This window comes from Octodon degus, unplaced genomic scaffold (genome assembly GCF_000260255.1).
Source record: "Octodon degus isolate 3935 unplaced genomic scaffold, OctDeg1.0 scaffold00005, whole genome shotgun sequence".
NCBI lineage: Eukaryota > Metazoa > Chordata > Mammalia > Rodentia > Octodontidae > Octodon > Octodon degus.
The window spans coordinates 26,366,238-26,367,840 of NW_004524581.1; the positions used below are offsets into that span (position 1 = coordinate 26,366,238).

At 58.9% G+C, this 1,603-nt stretch overlaps 1 protein-coding gene across 1 annotated transcript in view; it reads left to right on the top strand.

Moving 5' to 3' along the window:
* Positions 1-1,603, top strand: part of Fgd2 (FYVE, RhoGEF and PH domain containing 2) — a 12,389-nt gene that overhangs the window by 2,508 nt on the left and 8,278 nt on the right. Inside the window, exons 2-3 of the mRNA XM_004624439.2 lie at positions 346-577; positions 1,465-1,595. Of these exons, the coding sequence (XP_004624496.1) occupies positions 346-577; positions 1,465-1,595 (363 nt within the window). The remainder of the gene's footprint in view (positions 1-345; positions 578-1,464; positions 1,596-1,603) is intronic.

Below are 1,603 nucleotides of genomic sequence, written 5' to 3' on the forward strand. Positions count from 1 at the left end.
TGGGACAGGGTCTCACTCTGCAGTTCAGGCTAGCCTTGAGCTCACTTTGTAGCCCAGGCTGGCCTGTGCCACCACGCCTGGCCAGAAGCCGCACTTTAAACAGGGACGTGAACAGCTCCCCAGAGACACTGCCTGCCTTGACTCACTTGGAGACTTAAGCCCCCTGGAAGGGTGCTGGGAGGGAGGATTGGGATCCTCCTCGGAGAGTTCCTGTAGAGCACCTGGTGCCCAGAGGCTGCCACACCCTGTGGCTCACACTGTCACCCCAGCTTTCCCTCCTCCCTGGCTCTGCTCCTGTGCTTCCTGCTCCCCACCAAGGAGCCCTCCGACCTGCTCTGTTCTCAGGACCCCAGGAGCAGCGCTCAGTGTTCACAGCCCAGGGGCCACTCAGCCTCCTCAGGGGCCAAGGCCACCCCTGTCCCCCAGGCCCTGGGAGACGTCCTCTGCAGAGGAGGCCCCAAGGTCTCGGCCCAGGACCGTGAGCAGGAGCTACCTGAATTCCCTGAAGGACAAACTGTCCAGCGGGGCCTGGAGAAAGTCTTACCAGCGGGGCACCCAGCCTGAGCTGGAGTCACAGGTATGCATCCAGTGTGAGCAGAACTCCACCAGAAGCTGGACCAGGCCCCTCTAACAGCCAGAGTCACTTTCATCTCCCCCTACCTGCCACACTCCTCCCTGGGTCCCTCATGGTGGGAGTTTTTAGCCAGGAAATGGAAGTTTGTTTTATTTTTTATTTAATTAATTTATTTATTTATTGGCGGAACCGGGCATTGAACTCAGGCCCTTGCGCTTGCCAGGGAAGCGCTTATTCTACTGAGCCATCTCCCTGGCCCCAAAATGGAAGTTTAAAGACCTGAATTTAATGGCACATGCCTCTAATTCCAGCACTTGGGAGGCTGAGGCAGGACAGTCTCTGAGAACTCAAGGCCAACCTGAGCTACAAAGCGAGTACAAGGTCAGCCTGAATGATGTAGCAGGACCCTGTCTCAAACAACAAGAACACCTTGCCCAGGGCCACTGAGCCAGGAATGGCCTGGCTTTTAAGGAAGTCCCTGTTTCCCACTGGCTCCTTGTGGACTTCACACTGGGAACCTGCATCCTGGTCTCTTCCTCTTCTGAGGACCAAATGCTACAGGCTTAGGCTCCACTCCTGTGGCTTCATTTCACCTAATGACCCCCACTAAGATCCCTGTTTCTAAATACAGTTACACCGCAAGCTAAGGCTACAGCAAAGCAAGGGGGCCCCCAACGCAGGCCATCACCAGGTCACCGCCATGTGGCCCCAGCCGGATGGTGGCCAGGGCTGGAACCCTAAGGTGGCCCAGCTCTCCCGCCTGGCGCCTGGGCAGAGAGGCAGGAGGTGCCTTGAGGTCCTTCCCGCGGGGCCCACGCAAGGGCAGGCACTAACCGCTGCCTGCTGGGCCCAAGCCCCAGGCAGGATCCTGAGGCCCCCTTTTCCTGCAGGAGCCAGAGGAGAAAAAGATAATGCGTGAGCTGCTGGAGACGGAGCAGGCCTACGTGGGCCGCCTGCATCTACTGGACCAGGTGGGTGCCCAGAACGCCAGCTCCTGCCAGCCCGCCTCCTCCTGCCACCCGTCCGAGC